We start from the raw sequence: 20,343 nt of genomic DNA, 5'->3' as shown, positions 1-20,343 counted from the left end.
TAACGGATTTAAAAAAAAGACTTTTTGCTCATTAAAGTCATTTTAGCCCACCATCATCAGATGGTGGTCTATTCAAATCACTCTGCGTCCGTGGTCCGTCGTCCTTCCGTCCGTCCTTCCGTCCGTTAACAATTTCTCGTTATCGCATCTCCTCAGAAATTACCAGGGGGATTTTGACCAAACTTTGTCAGAATGATGTATTGATACCCTAGTTGTGTACCTCTGAAAATCAGACTGGTTCAACAATTTTTGAATGAGTTATGGCCCTTTGTTTATTTCTATAATTTACATAGATTTATATAGGGAAAAACTTTAAAAATCTTCTTGTTCAAAACAACAGGGCCTAGGGCTTTGATATTTGGTATGAAGCATCATCTAGTGGTCCTCTACCAAGATGATTCAAATTATTTCTCTGGGGTCAAATATGGCCCCGTCCTGGGGGTCACATGGTTTATATAGACTTATATAGGGAAAACCTTTGAATAACCTCTTGTCCAAAACCACAGGGCCTAGGGCTTTGATATTTTGTATGTGACATCATCTAGTGGTCTTCTGCTAAGATTGTTCAAATTATCCCCCTAGGGTCAAATATGGCTCCACCCCGGGGGTCATATGGTTTACATAGACTTATATAGGGGAAAACTTTGAAAATCTTCTTGTCCAAACCACAAAGCCTAGGGATTTGATATTTGTAATGTAGCATCATCTAGTGGTTCTCTACCAAGTTTGTTCAAATTATCCCCCTAGGGTCAAATATGGCCCCGCCCTGGGGGTCACATTGTTCATATAGACTTATATAGGGTAAAAGCTTTTAAAATCTTCTTGTCAATAACCTACAACATTCAAATTTGGACCATATGTATGGTTTTGAGTGGCAAGATGAACCTTGACATGAGTTGACCTTGATTTTGACCTAGTGACCTACTTTCACATTTCTGTAGCTACAGCTTTCAAATTTGGACCACATGCATAGTTTTGTGCACTGAAAAAAACTTTGACCTTGACATTGACCTAGTGACCTACTTTCACATTTTTGAAGGTACAGGCTTCAAATTTGGACCACATGCATAGTTTCGTGTTCCGAAATGAAATTTGACCTTGATTTTGACCTAGTGACCTACTTTCACATTTCTCAAGCTACAGGCTTCAAATTTGGACCACATGCATAGTTTTGTATACCGAAACAAACTTTGACCTTGACATTGACCTAGTGACCTACTTTCACATTTTTGAAGGTACAGGCTTCAAATTTGGACCACATGCACAGTTCTGTGTTCCGAAATAAAATTTGACCTTGATTTTGACCTAGTGACGTACTTTCACATTTCTCAAGCTACAGCCTTCAAAGTTGGACCACTTGCATAGTTTGGTGTACCGAAATGAACTTTGACCTTAAGATTGACCTAGTGACCTACTTTCACATTTCTGTAGCTACAGGCTTCAAATTTAGACCACATGCATAGGATTGTGTAACGAAACAAACTTTGACCTTGACATTCACATAGTGACCTACTTTCACGTTTTTGAAGGTACAGGCTTCAAAGTTGGACCACATGCATAGATTTGTGTTCTGAAATGAAATTTGACCTTGATTTTGACCTAGTGACCTACTTTCACATTTCTCAAGCTACAGCCTTCAAACTTGATGCACATGCATAGTTTTGTGTACAAAGAACTTGGTCTTTGAAATTGATCTAGTGACCTACTTTCACATTTCTCAAGCTACAGCTTTCAAATTTGGACCACATGCACAGTGTTGTGTACGGAAATGAAATTTGACCTTGAGCTAGTCAATAAGTCTTGAAATTTGGAACACTCAAAAATGGCACATTGGTGGGCGCCAAGATCACTTTGTGATCTCTTGTAATTCTTCCCTTTCTGAATCTAAGATTTCAATAAATGTCACAGAATACTCGTTCCGCCGGGGCTGCCGCATGAAGGAGTTCGCACACTTTTACCTCCCTACAACAAATCTGAAATCAAACTGAGTCTGGGGGCCTCCGGTGCCGAGCGGTTAAGGTTGCTGACTTCAAATCACTTGCCCCTCATCGATGTGGGTTCGAGCCTCACTCGGGGCGTTGAATTCTTCATGTGAGGAAGCCGTCCAGCTGGCTTACGGAAGGTCGGTGGTTCTACCCAGGTGCCCGCTCGTGATGAAATAATGCACGGAGGGGCACCTGGGGTCTTCTTCCACCATTAAAGCTGGAAAGTCGCCATATTACCTATCATGTGTCGGTGTGACGTTAAATCCAACAACAAAAAATGAGTCTGCTATTATTCTGCTTCTTAGATTTAACTTTACATTCAAGTTTATTTTTGATAATTTTGATAAGTGTCTAAATGTGTCATTGTTTATGCTGTTTCGTTTTCGTAGAAATGGGTAATACAAATTAAGCGCTCTAATCGTCTTACCAGTCTGTATAATCTAAATGCATTGAAATAAGCACTTCGTTAATTACATGAATGTCCAATGCTAAAATGACAAATTATTATTATAGACAGTTGGCGAAAGCCCCGAGAAAAAAATCCGTAGGCATTTTTTAGTACAATATGGTATCATACATCAAAATGTTCGTTGGGGTATATGGAATTCAGTCAGGGTGGATACCAGGCTCAAATATCCGTATTCAAGTTTTCGTGAGGCCCCAAAAGGGGTGCACGTGATCAGAAATAATAATGAAAGTAAAATGTTGTTTAAATTACAGTTTAAGGTAAATCTGACTTAAATATATAATAGAGTGGAAAGATTCAATTATATTATATAACTTGAGGTATAAATGTAATTTTCAAGTGAAATTAAAGACTAAGAGGCCCTAAATTGGGGGTTCTCCGTCATACGGCATTTACATGATGAGTATCCAATATGTTAACATTTGCAGTGCATCGATATTAACATGTAATTATCCTCTATAGTATCCAGTGCATATAAAAAACCTAAGACATATTACATTTTCTTTGAAATTTCATATATAATTCAAGAGGCCCCAAAAGGAGTTACACTCAAAATGAACAATTTTAACCGGACATGCTGCATATCATTTTTGCCATCAACGTAACATTCAGTTAGGTGTGTGGATATACTCACGCAGTCTTAAAAGATTAACTGTACTAAAACTTATTGTGTAAAGTAATTTTATTGTATTTATTATTGCAGCATCACTTTCTACTGAGGTCTGAGAACACTAAAACCGAGACTTTCGCAAAACACTTTGATACATATTGAATAAGTAACTGTGAGAATTTCAAGAAATTGTAGAGCCAATATATTCAAATACATGTTACTTCGCTGCATTTCATTTCCTTATTTTCATTTAATTGTTACTACAATAAGAGTGCGTAAAATATCGGTTTAATTGGTACTAACTTTTGAGACAAATATAGTCAAATTGCTCAAATATGGAATACTTAACCGTTATATACACTCAAAAAAGTAAACACGCAATATCACTTTCTGGCAAATATTTCATTTTTTGCAAAATATTGTGTGTAAATATTTGGTGTACATTTATATACACATATAAATTGCCAAACCTTTCAAAATTCCAGTGCATTTGAAGAATAGTGAGAGCTATTCTGTTCACTCTGGTGTTCGTGTCGCCTTTGTTGTTATCCTCACCTTGGATAAGACTTTTAAGTTTTGCATGTAAGTTCATATCTTAGCAACCAATATATGTGTTGGATTAAAACTTTACATAAGGCTTTTGTGTCATCTAACATTTTGAAATAAAAATAATCTTGACTGAGTTTAATACAAAATATGATTTCAACCTAGAATATTTGGTAAAAGTTTAGCATGTACCTAGAAAAAGGTGTATTTCAGAAACTACATGCATTTGATTAAAATTTCACATAATGCTTCCGGTCATCAAACTTCGGGAAGTAACCAATGGTTTTGTAAGTCTTGCCCAGCCATGGTCCTTGTTAAACTTAGAAGTTGCTGAATAGTCAAGCGCAAGGCTTTTGGCCAGCTATTGTTATTAAAATCATTTTCGGACTTTATCCATGGCCAGAACAGGCAGTTTAAAAAATATTTTGTTGAAGCAGTGGTATGCCATAAGACCAATTGACATTCATTTGTTATGAAATGGTGGAGTCACCAAATGTAATAATACTACTACAATGTAAAAAAAGCCCGCCCGCTTAGCTCAGTAGGTAAGAGCGTTGGTCTACGGATCGCGGGGTCGCGAGTTCGATCCTCGGGCGGGGCGTATATTCTCCGTGACTATTTGATAAACGACATTGTGTCTGAAATCATTAGTCCTCCACCTCTGATAATTCATGTGGGGAAGTTGGCAGTTACTTGCGGAGAACAGGTTTGTACTGGTACAGAACCCAGGAACACTGGTTAGGTTAACTGCCCGCCGTTACATGACTGAAATACTGTTGAGAAACGGCGTTAAACCCAAAACAAACAAACAAACAATGTAGAAAACCTCGTGTGACATTACACGTACATGTTTGAAATCGAGTCTACATCACACAAAAGTGTTTTGCAAGGTAAAAATTTCAAACTTACCAAACTTAAACGCTTGGTCAATTTATTAATCATTTAACAGAATCAAGACTTTTACGGATATGTGGTATCTCATTCCTTACCGATGATCGAATTTCTGTATATCGAAATGTAATTAACATGAGTGTCTAAGGTGGTAGTGAAATGAATTACAACACAGGCGCCATATGCTCATGTAACACAAGTCATGCTTAGGCTGCCCTAAAGAATGGATGTTGCATTTTTTTTCTTTTTGAGAGTATTTTCAAAGCACAAGGCTAGACAAAAAATGCAAGGACAAATATTCATTAAGAAAAACTACATTCGGAGAAAGAAGCCCCCCCCCCCCCCCCCCCCCCCCCCTCCCCTCCGCCATCAAACAAAAACACCATATCAGTGATTGTATGGATGTGTACATGATTAACTTTAGACTTAATATACATGAACAAAGTAAAATATATAGACAACGAGAAAGATACGGACACACAAAGGAAAAAAGTGGAGCACAGATTTGGAACTGTCAATTGCAAAAACACTACTTGGAAATTAAACCAGTAAAAAGTGAAGTAAACCTTTCTCCTAATCCTTCCAACTTTTCAGAGTTGCATAACAGTGTAAATAAAAGACGTAATGGCAAAGTATGTACAATACGAAATGTTTCTGTAAATTTAGATACAAAGTAAGCCTAACAACTATTAAGACATGTACTCAGTTCTTTTAACCTGAGCAAAATAGGCTTCTAGAGCATAATAAGCCTAGAACTGCAAAAATGACCATTAACAATTTTTTAATGTTGAGCTGAAACTACACGGAGTGCCCTCAGGCTGGAATCTAGACCTGACCATCACTAAGGTGCCAGGAAAATCGTTTCATGCAGTCATTTGTACATAAAAATGCTTACTCTCAGGAATCCTTACAAGTATAACTATCGTTAATAACGAACAACAAAATATACATACTTAATCTATTATCAAAATTGTAAACAAACAGATTTCACAGGTTCTGTACATTCTTGTTCCTATAGCATGAATAGAGGCGAGTATATGATGACAAAGAAGAGCCAATATCTACAATCTGCAAGGCACGAAATTACACAAAATACTAATGATTACATCATTTTTGAAAATATTAAAATTTTCTAGCCCCTTTGTGACTACTTCATAAACACCACCTACCAAAAACGTAGCTGGTTGGGAAAATAGGTGCTACATGTTCACATGAACATCAGTGATCCTTTTCAGGTAATGAAATACTTACAATAATAAAATGTAACTATCAGCTGTGCAGTGTCATTGTGACATTTACTGAAGTGGACACACACCAGTACTGGTGTCATGTGATACATGAAATGCTGACCTCCAGATTGAGCAGCGGAAACCTAAATACTTGACAACTGCTCCGCTGATACCAAATTAGTTAAAAATGTCTTTGACTTGTCTCTCTGGCTAGCTGAATTAAGTGATCTGATTGTTGTATGGGGTATTATCCAATGATACAAGAGATCAGATGAATAAAGAAACATGTATAGGTGACATTGCCAATGAATATAATTATAGACTTGCTACTAGCATATCAAGAGGTTACACATTTAAGATTAATCTGGTCTTTGAGCAATATTTATACTATGGCATATTAGTTAAAGTTTCACTTACATCCTATTAAAGAGATGTGAATACCACCATACATATAAAATGGTGAATCATAAATCGTCATATGCTAATTATATTTCAGCAATGATTCTATTAACTAATAACTACTTATTAATCTAAATTATCATGAAATGTGAGTAACTTAAACCCCTTTGGAGCCTCAAAATTGTTCTTTTTAAGGGGTGTAAATACCTAAGAACAAATATTAAATTGTTGTGAAGAAAATATACTGGTAAATTTTATGGTTTACAACATATGATATGAAAGAAGAGGGCAATTTACCAAACATTTTCAACAAACTTAAAAATTTGCTTATCAATTATTCTACAATAACATGTCCCCTCAGTGGTGCCTTTTTTATTATTATTTTGTGTATTAGAATGCCTGTTACACACCTGAACCTTAAATGCTCAACCTTACTATCTAGAGATTTCACAAATAGAGTAAAAACAATATACTTCTAAATTATGCGTTACGTATCAAAAATTTCAAAATATTTTTTTTTAAAACCCTGTAATGAGCCTCAAATTCTAAAATAATTAGTGTGATGAACATATTTATTCATATTACAAAACATTTAATCTAAAACAGATACACATTTCATCAAATAATGATAAAAATGAAAATTTTCTTTAATATCCCTTAAAAATGAGAAAAAACTAATTGTCCCCGTTTGGGGCCTCACAAAAAAATTAAAATGGATTCTTGAGCCTGGTATCCACCCTGGTTGAATAGGAGAAAGAATAACGAACGTTTTAAGGTATGATACCATATTGTACTAAAAAATGCCTACGGATTTGTTAACCAGGCCTCTTTTCCCAGTTAGCCAACTGTCTATTATATGGCGATGTGTATATACGTTTAGCTATGTTTTTGTTTCTGTATCTCTTTATAAAATAATTGAAAATTTGAATTCATATATGAATGACACAGTTATTTGCCAACAAAGCACGAACAACTAAGATCTATTTCCATTCTAACACGTTCGAATTACACCAGGAAGGGATACTAATATGGAATAAAATGCGGTTTTAAATGAAAGGGGTCCGACACGTGTAGGTCACCTTAATATGGCATAATAAATAGTCCTAAGGCACTGGAGGCAAAAACATTGGTCAATAGATATATAACTGTGACCAGGGAAATTGCTCTCTATGGACCCTTCAACTACCTCACTCAACAAAACCCCAAAAAATTTTAACACGCTTCGTTGCATCCATTGTTTCTCTCTGTGAATTACAGGGCTATGCATTGCCACTCATGAAAACACATAACTTTAATCCATGCCTTAAACAATGTTCATTTTGTCAAGCTTTGTATGTCACAATAACGAATAAATTTCGATCCATTTACACGCGTTCGTACACACGGAATGCATCAGTAAAATGACTCTTGAACGCAAATTGTCGGTAAAAAAATTGCTACAGTCCGATAAACAAACATATTTACTAACACTCACCACTAATGTTATATTTATATTTTACTTAAAACAGACGAAAATCAGTTTCAAGTAAATTTTAAAAATATTTCACCAACCATCCTCCATCTTAACTGGCGCGTGCTATTTGACAGAACCGGTGATGTAACAAGTGATTTTAAAGCGCTTAGCCAATCAAATCATTTGTTACATCACCGGTTCTGTCAATAGCACGCGACATGGAAAATGGAGTATGTTGGCGAAAAAATTTTGAAATTTACTTGGAACTGATTTTTGTCTATGTTAAGTGAAACAGAAACATTTCAACAGTGGTGAGTGTTAGTAAAATATGTTTGTTTATCGACCTGTAGCAATTACTCGCCGATAATTTGAATTTAAGATTCATTTTACTGATGCATTCCGTGTGTACGAACGCGTGTAAATGGATCGAAATTTATTCGTTATTGTGACATACAAAGCTTGACAAAATGAACATCGTTTAAGGCATGGATTAAAGTTATGTGTTTTCATGAGTGGCAATGCATAGCCCTGTAATTCACAGAGAGAAATAATGGATGCAACGAAGCGTGTTAAAAAATTTTGGGGTTTTGTTGAGTGAGGTAGTTGAAGGGTCCATAGAGAGCAATTTCCCTGGTCACAGTTATATATCTATTTACCAATGTTTTTGGCCCCAGTGCCTTAGGACTATTTATTATGCCATATTAAGGTGACCTACACGTGTCGGACCCCTTTGTTTTAAATATGAGGTCATTTTGCGAACAAGACAATACACGGTAAAACCCTTCGTTGTTTATATAAAAGAAAATCTTAAAAGTGTTAGAATTGTTAGTTATTATGCGGGTTAAAGCCCATCTGTATTGTGTAAAAACGTGTATAAAAACGTGTATACACTTTATTATACTTGTATATGTTGCGTGAACGTATATGTAAAATGTGCTCTTCAATTTGGAGGAAATAAATATATTAAACGGTATTTGTTAAGTCCTATAAACAACAGTGTGTGTGCGTGCGTGTGTTCGGGTTTAACGTCTTTTTCAACATGTGTTCAGTCATATAAACGACGGTGTCTGCTTGTAGCAGTGAGCACAACGAATGACTAACTTTATAGTGCTGTCTCACTGGAATATTACGCCGTAGACGCGTCACATTATACTGACACTGGGTTTACCAGTCCCAGCACTATCCTCGTAATGCTGGGTGCCAAACAAGGAAGCTGCTAGTACCATTTTTAACGTCTTTGGTACAAGGACTTGTCCGGCCCATAACTTTGACATGCACTGAGGAATCTTGTTTATATTTGGCAAGAATGTTTAACTCAACGAGACGGAGTATCATGTGCAAACCCCAGGGTCCTATCTCAAAGGTCAATGTCACAGCTAGGGACCAGAGGTCATTTAAGGGCTTGTCCAGGAGTATGGAGCAATATTTTTTTTTTCTTTGGCATGAGTGTTAACCTCAGTGAGACGGAGTATCATGCACAAACCCCAGGTTCCTATCTAAAATGTCAAGGTCACAGTTGGAGGTAAAAGGTCATGTCAGATTGTCTGGCCCATAACTTTGACATGCATTGAGGAATCTTGTTTATATTTGGCAAAAATGTTTAACTCAATAAGCGGAGTATCATGTGCAAACTCCAGGGTCCTATCTCAAAGGTCAAGGTCGCAGGGGTCAAAGGTCATTTAAGAGCTTGTCCATGCCATAACTTTGATAAGTATGGAGCAATATTTTTTTCTTTGGCATAAATGTTTACCTGTATGAGTCGGAGTGTCGTGCGCAAACCTCGGCTCCCTATTTCAAAGGTCAAGGTCACTCTTGGGGGTCAAAGGTCAATTTGGAGATAGTCCGGGTTGTAACTTTGCCATGCATAAAGCAATCTTTTTTATTTGGCATAAATGTTTGCCGCAATGAGACAGAGTGTCGCTTGCAACTCCCAGACCCCTACCTCAAAGGTCATGGTCATACTTAGAGGTCAAAGGTCAAAACTTGGTGCAGTTTTCCTTGTCTGGGCTGTAATTAACTCAGCCATGGATTGAGGGTTTCTTAAATAACTTGGCACTATTGTTTACCTCAATGAGACAATCTGTCAGACGTAAGTACTTGAAAGATTAAGGTCCCATTTAGGGGTCAAAGGTCAACAGTTGATGCAGTTTCTTTTGTCTGGGTTTTAAGTTATGAGATGTTCTTAAATAACTTGGCAGAAATGGTTGCCGTAATCAGTCCTTTTGACAGCTGGTGGGCTCGACATGTTGCCCTTGGGCATCTAGTTGAACACTATTTTTTTCACTTGGCTTGGCCACAGAGGTCTAAATTAAAGCTGGTTTTTGTTTAAATTTCACTGTTCACTGTTGATCTATTTTTGACATTTTGGTAGAAAATCGGGAGAGAATGTTGTATTTGGTGAAGTGGAAGTCAATTTTAGTGTGAGTGGTATTACCAGGTCATCATAAGCAGTGTACGTGGTTATAGTTCTTTCAAATGAGGTAAGGATTTGTTCTCTGAAATGGGTCTGGCTATGTTTGACAGCTTTTTAAACGTTTTCAGTTTTAACACACTTTTTTCTTTTCGTTTTCACAAAGAGCTATAAAAGTAAATTGTGTATTTTGTACTTCTTTGGTTTTCTTGAGGCAAATGTATAGATTTCTTATAGGAAGTATGTCTACGACAGAGTGAAAATCTGGAAACTATATCAAACTTGATCTAAGTAGCTGCATTTTATATGAAACGACGAACAATTTCTTGCGACGGATAATAATTTTTATTGTCAGGATTACCTCCCTTAGCTGCGTTTACCATTTGTTCCGGTGACCTCGAAACACCTTTGTCATTTTGGTGAACACAAGAATTTAGTAAATATTAGAAAGTTTTAGGCATTTTTGCTTGACATGGTAAGTTTTTACTGAGAAATAACCATATTTTTTACGCAACGTATTTAACTACAAATCCATGATTTGAATAAATAAGTATATATTTGCACGATTCTCGTTAGTGTGACTGTGTCCAAGATAATGGGTGTGCCTGCGGATCAAATCGCAAGATCTCGGACTGTTTACATTTTTGAATACACAATAAGCCGATATGAAGTCATGAGAATATACATTGGTCCAGACACATGTGTAAACAATGTGTCTAGCAAGGCCACTAGACTATGGTTTCATACATCGTAACCTTTCCTTTGTCCCACAGGGGACAAGAATTTTGGCTACTCCAACTAATTTGACGCAATCCTAAGAAATATTGAGATAATTTTTTATTTGGGCAATATTCCCACTTAGCGTCAAACATTCAAAAGACCAAAATAGTTGAAGCAATTTCCGATGAAAATTTCATCGCTGCTGACGCTTTACATGCTGTAGGTTTGAATGCCGATTATGTCACGAATTGTCCATAAATTCAAATAAAACTATAATGTATCGAAAGGAGATTCCTGATAGATTTATGTAAAAATTATCAAATAAAATCCAAACTTAAGAATTTTCTGGTGATTTAAACCTATGTATGTACTGTACACAATTAACGTTTACTGGTTTCAGTCGTAAATTCGGCCACTTTTTGCGGTTTTTCATAAATATTTCTTTCTTTATACAACGGATTTGTACAAAATTTCTACCATATGTGCTTTAATACAAGCAACATTGATTGTTATCATTTACGGCCGTTTACAGTATGGTAAACAATAAAACCGCGCTTAAGATAACGGACAGGTTTAGCCTCCACATTTTACCTTCTAGAGGTTGTAAATATTCGGCCACTTTTTAAACATAAAGTTGGTTATATTTTCAACATAGTCTTGGAAATAAATCGATGCTACAGCCAAATTGTTCTTTTTTCTACAAACTGCAATCAATTTTCAATAGCATACAGTGCTTTAGGGTATAGCGGATAGCTAACTAATTATTCCTGCATTCCAATTCAAAGAAATGACAACAATAGTTTTTTTTTTAGTATATCAGACAGAAAACATCTATTCTTCTTAAAACAGTCAGCTTTTCATAGAAATGCATGTGTTTTTTCTCTCCACACCATTGTTTACATATGAGCTGATTTAGGGTGTACAGGATAGCTTTGGTCATTTTTTACATTATTAGTTTAAAATCCACATCTTAACAAACTTTCCAAGACTTCTTTACTGTAAATCAGAATAATAATGTATTCTCTTTTCAAAAACATTCAGCTTTTTAAATTTCTATCAAATACTTTTCATTCACTGACGTTTTTTACATATGCACTGATTTAGTCTATAGGGGATAGCTTTATTTTACATTTTGATGACATATGAAAAATAACACAACGAGCAAATATTTAAAATGTATGTCAGAATGTCTGTTTACATGCCAGTAAAAGAATGATACGAAAAATTATACAATAATTCAAATCTAAATATAAAATTTATCAACCTATCCTCTATACCCTAAAATCCGCTATACGCTAAAGCACTGTACCTCGTGGGAAATATTTGCCAACAGAGATTTCAAAATCGCCTGTCATCCTTCTCACACCAGCATGGCGTAGTTTAATTTTTATGTCACTGTTTATCACACATTCTAGCATAAGACTGCTGTTCTTGTCAATTTTTGGGGGTGTTTTAACAGGAGATTAAAGAGATTCTCGCGCTCACGTGCTGTTATAACACCTTTTTATATATACGTGTTCCTTGGCAAAGCATAAACGTTTTACGGCACCGAAAAGGATCATTCAAAAGGATATGACGTCAACGTGAAAAAACAACGTAGACATGGAGATTTAATGACGTCGAGGGATAATATATTTGTTTTCTTGGTAATAATAACGCGTTTTATGCTAGTTAGCACATGTTCTTTTCGTGTTATAAAGTTTAGATCTGAATTTACCCTTGCTGGGCCTCAGCAGAAACGAGCGCGTGCGATGACGTCACAACTTTAGGGAATGACAACTTTTTCTCTAGTCACCTCAACTTGTTGCTTTTTGCCGACTTTGTTGCTAACGCAAGTGCTTGTGATGACACATATGCGTTCTCAAGCATCTGGCTCGAAAAAATGCTTTAAAGTGGGTGGCCGAATATTTACGACCTGGCCGAATTTACGACTCGAACCAGTACTGTGTATACACAAGAGTTAAAACCAATAACTTTACATGACTGTGTACTGTGATTTATCTTCCATTATTTTGATCTTTCAAAGTTTTCATGTTTAGATTGCTCGTCACAAAAAATATAAAACAATCTGAACGTTGAATTATTTTGACTAGAATTTTGCCATACAAAACTTTGGTTAGACCCCAAATTGAGTATGCGTACCCAGTATGGAATCCTTACACCCAACAAAATGTACAGAGTTTTCTATAAAGTACATAATAATTTATAACCTTTTTCTATAAAATACATAATGATCTAGCCAAAACTTAACGAATCTTATAAGTGTGCATGTAGAAATGGGGTCATATCTCCATCAATATTGGCCAGATCATGCTGAAATTTTCAACAAATACAGATGACATGAATTTTATGATACTCCATTTATTTCATTTGATAGAAAACAAAACTTTTACAAACATGAACGAAAAATATAACTGAGTGGAAAAGTCAATGTCACAATTTTTATTGTCAAAACAGACCGACAAACGTCATTACTTTAGTATCACGTATGTCCACCGCCACTGTTGATAACAGCCTGACATGGACGTGACGTACCGTTGCACGTAATTTTGAGGAAGATTCGCCCACTCTTGAACATTTTCGCTTTTAGCTGGTCAATATTTTGGGGTATAGTGTCGCGCAACCTGTAAATGATACGGACAACACAACATTAAAAACCAAGACATGATGCAAATTTAATTTTATTTTTATGGATGCTTTCAATAAAAAAACAAATTAGGTGACTTTCAATTAGTCTAATACAAACAATGAGAACGAATTAAAATTATGACGTACCTTTCCTTGTTGCACGCCGGCGTTCAATAAACCGAAAGCTATTCCACATTGCTTGATTGATATCCATCCCATTCCATGTTTTCCTGATGTATGGATTGATAACTCATGCACGATAGAAGTATAAAAATTATTTCGCGCCAACTCAAGATTTTCTCGTGCAATGTGTGTATTTCGTCGTTGCATGGTTCACCGAGCCGTGTTATACAAATTTATAAATTTTATGATAGGATAATACTCGGAATGTAGCCAATAGCATACACTCAAAATTTTGTTCAGAAATTCCCATAAATGAAAAAGGTATACTGAAATGAAATATGCATACATAAGATTCGTTAAGTGTATATTGATAAGAGATAGGACTAGGTACCTGACCCCGATTGTAAATAGGTCACTCAGGACCCCGATTGTAAATAGGCCACTCAGAACCAGACACAGTCACCACTTTCAATACCATAGACCTCTACACACAAACTGTTTCAAGTACTCTTTCTTTCCTAGGTTAATACCAGTCTAGAATGGTCTGTCTGAGTCAGCTGTCTCCATTAGTGCAGTGGACTCCTGAAGGCCATTATGTCAGTGTAAGTTAAGGTAGTTCTGCACGTTTGGATCAAAATTTTTTCTACAATGTAGAATTTGATTAAACTCTGATTTTTCAAAACTTCAGAATATACCTAGAAAATTCAGCAAGTAAAAAGGATAGGGTCGTGTGCTTGATTTTTTGCTAGACTGATTTGAAAAATTTGGACCTCACGCAATTTTTCATAACTGGAGTTTATGGGAAAATAACAACTTTCATAACATTTTCGTGAATAGAAAATTTTCTACAGTGTAGATTTTAATGAAACTTCTCACAGTTGTAAATAAACATATGGCCTATAATATAGTGAAATAAAATGTATAGGTCCATGTGCTTATTTCTGAGATACTTGGCCATGATTAAAGTGAACTGCCTAGTTGAATCTAATTTTAAGACATTATTTTGAATTATTTAACATGTCAGATGTTTTAATATCATATTTTAACTTTAGAAAGATAGAGACTGTTACAATTTAATAAATTTATTCACAGGTTGCCTTTAATTCATAAAATGACATTCATTTCCGTATGCTGAATCCAGGATTTATTCTACGTTTTCCGGATAAATGACGTTACGCCATCACTTCGGTTTACCAAACGTGCAGAACTACCTTAATATATCCTTGTACATTTTACGTACGTTTTAACAGGTTGTACACTTAGACACTTCCAATAAAATATTCCTGGATCTGGACCTGACATATTACATGAGTGGTAATGACCAGCCAATCAGAGTGCTGGAAACAATTAAGGTCAGTTAAGATAGAATGCTACTAGGCAAAATTTCTAGCCAGTATGGCATTTTGTTGTAACATTATTAAGTTATTAAGAGAAATGTTCTGTCTTCAAATAGTAGTTTCAACAAAACAGCCAGTCAAATAACTTTCTGCAGTTTATTTTGTCTTATCACAATTTGGACATTAGAACTGGGTACCACGCGTGATCACTCTTACAGAGGTACGGTATTTCAAGCATAATACCCATCTTTCACACTTTTCACTCTGACCCCAATTTATAAATTTAACTGTGTAGGCATTGTTGAAAGCATCAGGAGATAGATTTTTGCCAACACAATACAGTTCACTCTCGTCAACCACAAAACAACTTATTTATAAGACGAAATACTGTAATATTATGAAAGATATTATTAAAATATTAATGAACATAATCTGCATCATTTTTGAAAAAAAGTCTTTATCTAGAAAAGTCATTGAAATACTTTACAAATAACTGGGTGTTTCGAGATGGCATGATAACTTTTGACTGTCGCTAAAATATCAGGTCATAAAGTAAGACAATCGCATTAAGCCGAAGAGTAAGGTTAGTCCATGCCTCTTTCTCATTGATCAAGCTTTTGGAAACTTTGCACAAGGTTCTGTCAGGTAGATCTATTTCAGATTTCTAAATTTTAAGCATGTTGTGTCAAACCGTACAACAAGTGGGATGGAACAAAAAGAAAATACAACTTGCTCATGTTTTCCACACCTATGGTGACAATTAGGCCTAAAAAAAATCTTTGTTTCCGGTAACATGCTCAAAAAAATTAGGGTAGGTAGGTCGGAAATTTTTTTTGGGGGGGGGGGAGAATTTTTTTTTTATTAAGGGAGACTTTTCGGAAATTATTTTTGTGTCAAAAAATTAATTCAAATAAGGGGGTTATGCCTTTAGAGCATCAAGAAATTGATTTCTAACATCAATGACCATGTTTAAAGCATAAGAAGTGCAGTTTTGCAACTTTTTTGTTAAAAAGTTGAACAAATTATTCTCCAAGGCCATAAAAACATTTAGGGTCGGGCCAAAAATTTAGGGTAGGTCGGGTTACTGGAAACGAACAATTTTTTTTTTTACGCCTTATGAGATACAGTGTAGATTACCTTACAAATGTTTCTTTTAGCTCTTGTCGATTAATTCATATGTGAAAGACAAATTGTTCTTCAAGTGCCAATTATTTTTTTTTTTTTTTTTTGATAAATAACAACATAGATGAGTGCATATACCGGTATGTGCCTTTTCATATCTGAAACTTTGTTTTTATTCAGTATATTTGGTGCTTTGTAGAAATTCAAATATAATTAATTCATTAGTGCGTTTGATATGTTTGTTAATTATTTATCAGCGGTCTTATTTTACAATAAATTAATCAGCAGGGAGCAGCATAGTTATTTAGTGTTCCTTGGATCTTTCCATTTCAAAAGAAAATATAAACACAGTCGAATAAACGCTGGTATATGTGAACCATTTAGATACATGTTTTAGGTTAATTTTGATAAAATCTTTTTTTATATTTCATTTTCAACAAAACTATATAATTATGTAAATAAACAACAATATCTGGAAAGATGAGATCCGCACCTCTAGACTGGTACAGTTCCATACCTCTAGAATCAGATAGCCTAGCTGGTACTAGAAGTATGGATCCATACACCTAGACACTTCCTATTTAAAGAAAAAAAACATGATTTGAGCTGCGCCATGAGAAAACCAACATAGTGGGTTTGTGACCAACATGAATCCAGACCAGCCTGCGCATCTGTGCAGTCTGGTCAGGATTCATGCTGTTCACTAACAGTTACTCCAATTCCAATAGGCTTTAAAAGCGAACAGCATGGATCCTGACCAGACTGCTCGGATGCGCAGGCTGGTCTGGATCCATGCTGGTCACAAACCCACTATGTTGGTTTTCTCATGGCACGGCTCAATTTTGGTCTCTTTCAGCACAAATTCTCCACTGTTGCAGCATTTGAACTACCGCTTGATATATGAAATTTGTGTGGCCAGTTAGCGTCAGGCTACTTGAGTACATCTGAAATCTGTTTCTTTAATTTAATTTGAAAGTAACAAAACCTAAGAGGTCTGTAGTGTTCTTTTTCTTAAGTATTAGAACCATGCATCCTAAAACCATTGCTTTCATAATATTTGTGGTAGATTTATTGTAGGTATATTATTTAAGCAACATTCTAACATGGCTCGATTTGATTTTCAGTTAAACAAGAAAGAAAACCAAGCTCTGTATATCCTGCAATAAACAACGGTTGACACGCAGACTGGTAATAGAGCATTATGACGTCAGTTATGACGTCATATTGCCGCATGACGTCCGATACATTACTCCTCGCGTAAATGAAGTCCAGTACAATATTTATTAAAATATATCAATGAGCATGTCAGAATGAGAACAATCAAGGCCTTCTTGTTATTTTTTGTCTAATTTACCACAGTTCATCGTTCAGATGCTTCAGTATTTAACCACGAGGGCTAACGCCCTCGTGGTTCAATTCCTACGCATCTGAACTCTGAACCGTGGTAAATCAGACGATAAACAACTCGAAGGCCTTGATTATTTGTTAAGTAAAAAAGTTGGTCTATACAAAGAGCTCAGCAATGTATATACACACAATCTTAGCTTCTGGAGTGGAAATTTTCATATATTTGTTTTGAAACAAGGACGTTCTTATGTGGAAGTTGTGATTTTTTTTTGTTAAATTGAAAAAATAAGAATTTAAATATGTTCAAAAGTTCAAGAACATTATTATATATATGTAGGTTTGAAGTAGCATTCATTCTTTATCAGGGTTTTGTTTTTGCTTACTTTGTTTGATAAAATTATTTTGGTACTTTATAACCTTTAGCCTGATTGCGGCAAGGAAAACCTTTGCGACCAGTGCAGACCATGATACAGACGGGGTTGCAATTCAGTCAGTAAATTTTCAGTGAACACCCCTTTGGTAAACAAATGGTACTGCCCAAATTGAATTGAATAGAAATAGATTAAAATAATTTTTTTATGTTTCTTCAGATGGAAACGACAGGGGTGCATGTCATTGAAGTACACAAGATCGCAGCTGAGCAAGAGAAAAGTTCCGGGCCACTTCTGCTTGACATAAATTCGACTTTAGGGAACGCCCCAACTCTTGGAGATTCATTGAGTCAGAACAATTGCATCGTTAAAGTTTATCATGGGCATGCTGATAACGCGACAGGGGTAGAGATACCGTTGGCAGAGGGTGAGATACCGCCAGATGCGGTTTTTATACCTGCAGGGTCACTGCATCCTACCTCTGACAGTTCAGCTATCGTGAAAATTGTGAAACCGCAGAATGTGCATGTGTCAGCAAACGAAGAAAACTCTACTTTAGATACAGTTTATACTGAAACGGTTGATGATACGGAAAAGTTCATTGCTACGCCACTTGTAGAGGACAGTCGGAATAAAATTGGAAGTCATAGCCTTCAGGTCAAAAAATTATTACATGCAACTGACAGTAGGCAGTTAGATACACGTATCACTGACCATGCCTCAAACGAAAATAGTTCGGAGAAAAAGTCGCCAGTTATCATGTTTAAATGGGGATCGGTGAAAAAACCGTTTCGCTGTCACATCTGTGACATGTCGTTCAATGACGGTAATCTGTTGCGAGAACATTTAGAGAAGCACAATAGTTCAAGAAAAGAACCGTCAAAACCATTTCCGTGCAATTTGTGCATTAAGTCATTCCAGACAAACAGATCATTAGAAAGGCACCAGTTTGTTCATTCAGGTCAGACGCAGAAAAGATGTAAATATTGTTACAAAATTTTTGCAAACAAAGAAAATTTGGACAAGCACATCCAGATGCATAATGGAAATAAAGCATATTCATGTCTGTTCTGCAGTGAACAGTTTTCTTCACGGCCCTGTTTAGAAAAACACATAGCCTCTCATAAAACGAATATAAAGAAGTTTAAATGTACCATCTGTGATAAAAACTTTAACCGGAAAGATATCCTAGACCGCCATTTACTAACCCATGATATAGGTAAGAAAAATAAACACGAGTGTGTTGAGTGTAGGAGGTCATTTTCATATTTGTTTGCTTTGAAGCGCCATGTTCGTTCAGTTCATGGCGGGGAGCCGGACGGAAAAACATGCGAAGTGTGTGGGAAATTCATTAAAAACAGGGAAAATATTGGTCGCCACATGCAACTTCATGAAGGTAAACGTCCGTATGACTGCCAAGAATGTGGACGAAAATTCACGCAGAAACAGCATTTGGTTGATCACATGGTTACCCATACTAACGCATTTCCATTCGAATGCAAATTTTGCTGTGTTTCATTCCGATACAAGAGAAGTTTAGGACGCCACGTAAAAAAACATTACACAGTTCATGCTGATATCCAAAAACTTGAATGTGTAGAGTGCCGTTTAATGTTTTCTAGTGAAAACGAGATAGTACGTCATGTAGAAAGCACGCATTATAATTTCAAGGAGTGTTTGATGTGTAAAGAAATATTTGGCGACGAAAAGAGCTGTATTAAGCACATGTTAAAGGTACATGATTTACCCGTAGCAGTGATCAATAAATCAATGAATTTGGTGAATAAATCCACAGAAACAGATCCTGCTGGTCCAGCCTGTAACATGGATCCTGCTGGTCCAGATTGTAACACAGATACAGCTGGTCTAGAAGGTAACACAGGTATTGTAACAGCTGAGAATGGGAAAGATATGGATGCTGAAGATACCACACCAGATGATGAAGTTGACAATGAAATTGAAAAACTCAAAAATGAATTTGAATATGCAAATGAAAGAAGAAAAGACGTTTTTAGTAAAGAAGAAAATATTCAGAGTAAAATTGATGAAACTGTACCAGAGAATCAGCAAGTTATTTACATTTTGTTTGATAACGGTAAAGAAGTGTGTGCAGTACAAAAAATGGATGTTGAAAAAGTTATTCCACAGTCCGGTTTACCAGTTTCAGAGTACACTCAGGTTCAGGTACCAAGTTATATTTCACATGGGAATCAAATCATTCTGGCTTCTGAACCAGAGGAACAACCTTTAGAAGCAGATGCAGATGATGATTCCAGAATTGCTCCAACTACCGAAGGAACTGAAAGTGAAAGAGAAGAAACTGGAAATATAAAAATAGCAGAAAGCAATCTAAACTTGTATCACGCAAATGAAACAGCTGGCACAAATGAGAAAGCAGTAGAGTATACATATAATGTAGTTATGCCTGAAGGAGAAAAGGAAGACGGTAGTATGGAATTAGAAGAGTCTAAGTATGTTGCTGAGAGATCGAAATTGCTTCAGTCATTGATAGATTACGCAGAGAAGATACAGGAGGCAGAACAATCTGTGTCAAGTACTGAAGCTACCTCTAATAGTGAAACTAAGATATAAAAAGTTTATATATATAAGGTTGTTTTACATAAACCGAGTACAGTAAGTTGCATACTGTAAAAGCACACATTTTCACGAGAGTTTAATTTTGGATTTATTAGCAAGGTCCCTCAA

General features: G+C 35.9%; 1 protein-coding gene across 2 annotated transcripts; it reads left to right on the top strand.

Annotated features, from left to right (window-relative positions):
* The first annotated feature begins 7,799 nt into the window (after positions 1–7,799).
* On the top strand, positions 7,800–20,343 carry LOC128545916 (zinc finger protein 471-like). Of its 2 annotated transcripts, none has more exons than XM_053532170.1 (2): positions 7,800–7,890; positions 17,857–20,343. In XM_053532170.1, exon 2 carries the CDS (start codon positions 17,857–17,859, stop codon positions 20,227–20,229), a length of 2,373 nt encoding a protein of 790 aa, XP_053388145.1. In that variant the 5' UTR covers positions 7,800–7,890; the 3' UTR covers positions 20,230–20,343. The 2 variants fall into 2 exon arrangements, with proteins under 2 accessions (XP_053388145.1, XP_045183857.2); XM_045327922.2 differs by lacking the exon at positions 7,800–7,890 and adding an exon at positions 10,323–10,464.

This window comes from Mercenaria mercenaria, chromosome 19 (genome assembly GCF_021730395.1).
Source record: "Mercenaria mercenaria strain notata chromosome 19, MADL_Memer_1, whole genome shotgun sequence".
Taxonomy (NCBI): Eukaryota; Metazoa; Mollusca; class Bivalvia; order Venerida; family Veneridae; genus Mercenaria; species Mercenaria mercenaria.
This window is presented reverse-complemented; position numbering and strand designations above follow the sequence as displayed.